This window comes from Aplysia californica, unplaced genomic scaffold (genome assembly GCF_000002075.1).
Source record: "Aplysia californica isolate F4 #8 unplaced genomic scaffold, AplCal3.0 scaffold00460, whole genome shotgun sequence".
Classification (NCBI taxonomy): domain Eukaryota; kingdom Metazoa; phylum Mollusca; class Gastropoda; order Aplysiida; family Aplysiidae; genus Aplysia; species Aplysia californica.
In genome coordinates this window covers 596,270-597,977 of record NW_004797730.1, presented here as the reverse complement: position 1 = coordinate 597,977, position 1,708 = coordinate 596,270, and the positions used below count along the sequence as shown (strand labels likewise).

The window sequence follows — 1,708 nt, the reverse complement described above, 5'->3', positions numbered from 1 at the left end:
GGGTAACTTTCTTTTCTTTTCGTTGAACTGTAAAAACACAGACGTTTTTCCAGAGATTTAAAACCTGCGTCTGTGGTGTAATTTCGCTGTTGAGCATAAAAGAAGTGAGTTCGATTTCTGAGTGCAGAAATTTTGTGTGTGTTTTTGGGTTGTTTTTTTTAACCATCGATTCACGCATCTCTCCATTTATCAACTGACATGCTGTACCCCACTCGGTCCGGGTGGACTCTGACAGACAGGATCGAAGCAGCCCGCCTCCCAAATGATCTAAATTGGGTCGTTTAGGGTGTAGAACACTGACGACTACACATTTTTTTAAAATCCAGAAAAAGCAACAAGCTATAAATATAAACTGTAACCCAATGCTCTTATTGCTTTGTTTCCGAAGCCTGTCCTGTGAGGCTGCACCATGGGTGTGGACACGGACCGTTTTGTCAGCCAAGTGAACGACGGACTCCTCTGTTCTATCTGCAGGGACGTTTTGGAGGAACCCTTACAGGTCACCGACAACTACTTCTTTTCATACTTGTTTTCCTAAAAAAAAAAAAAAAAAAAAAAAAAAAAAAAAAAGAAAAAAGAAACAAATAAAAAGCCGTAGCTTCTGTGGTTGGCTGGTGTGGTTTGCTCCTTCTTTCCTATAAAAAATCTATCGTCTCTATCTCCCCTCCTTCTTTTGTGTTTGCTACTCTCTTGTAACACCTCTAATCTTCGGCACTTATATGACCTTATTGCCTTGGAAATGCCGTAAAAAAACCATACTAAAACTAAAACACGTAGCACACATCGTTAAAGAAAGTACCTTATACATGTATGTGGTAGCTAGGGCTGGGCAATGAGTCGCTTTAGCAAAATCCGGATAATATGTTAGTGCACCTCTACGGCAAATGATATGCTATGAACCGCTTCGGCAAATGTGTTAGAGCCACATCAACAAACTATTTCGAACCACTTCAACAAATCAAATGGGTGCACCCACTTCGGCAAACAGGTCAGCACAGAGAGTGAAAAGTCTGAATTCGGACCATGTTTCATTGAGAATTATTCGGTTATCCCGATAGTTTAACCGGATTTTGCCCACCTCTAGTGGTAGCTAGTGTGAATATGCTATCAAACAGCGTCATAGCGAGTTTGGAAGAACAGTAAGTTCTGTTAGGGGTTTGGGTTGTTCAAAACATGTTTGTCTCTCGTGTCATTCCCGAGTAAACAATACAATAATAGTTTTTTTTATTATGTGAAGCACGTAGCAAACGTAACAAAGGAAAGTTCCCGATACGGTAGTTCATACAAATATGCTCTAAGACTTGCATACACGTTATATTTTCAATAGGAGACAAATGGAACCATAGGCTATGCTTACATTGAAAAACTGTTTAAATATTTAATTTTTCGAAAGCAGCTAAGTTAAACTTTGTAAATTCACTTAAAAGGAGGCAGTTTTCTCAGAAGTTTTACGTGCACATAATAGGCACGAGTCAGATAGGTCCCGAACTAGGTTTCCAACGACTTGGCTGCCTTGCTATGGTTAAAAAAAGACACGCACACGTATTCACACACACACATACACAAACACACACACATCACACACACACAAACACACACGCACGCACGCGCACTTACACACTCACCCATACTCTCTCTCTCTTTCTCTCTCTCTCTTTCTCTCTCTCTCTCTTTCTCTCTCTCTCTTTCTCTCTCTCTCTCTCTCTCT

At 40.4% G+C, this 1,708-nt stretch overlaps 1 protein-coding gene across 1 annotated transcript in view; it reads left to right on the top strand.

The window, feature by feature from the left end:
- Positions 1–392: 392 nt before the first annotated feature.
- The window catches only part of LOC101853404 (E3 ubiquitin-protein ligase NRDP1), a gene marked incomplete in the record, with an annotated part of 13,011 nt that continues 11,695 nt past the window's right edge, over positions 393–1,708 (top strand). The window contains 1 exon segment of the mRNA XM_005105255.3: positions 393–499. Within this exon segment, the coding sequence (XP_005105312.2) occupies positions 410–499 (90 nt within the window).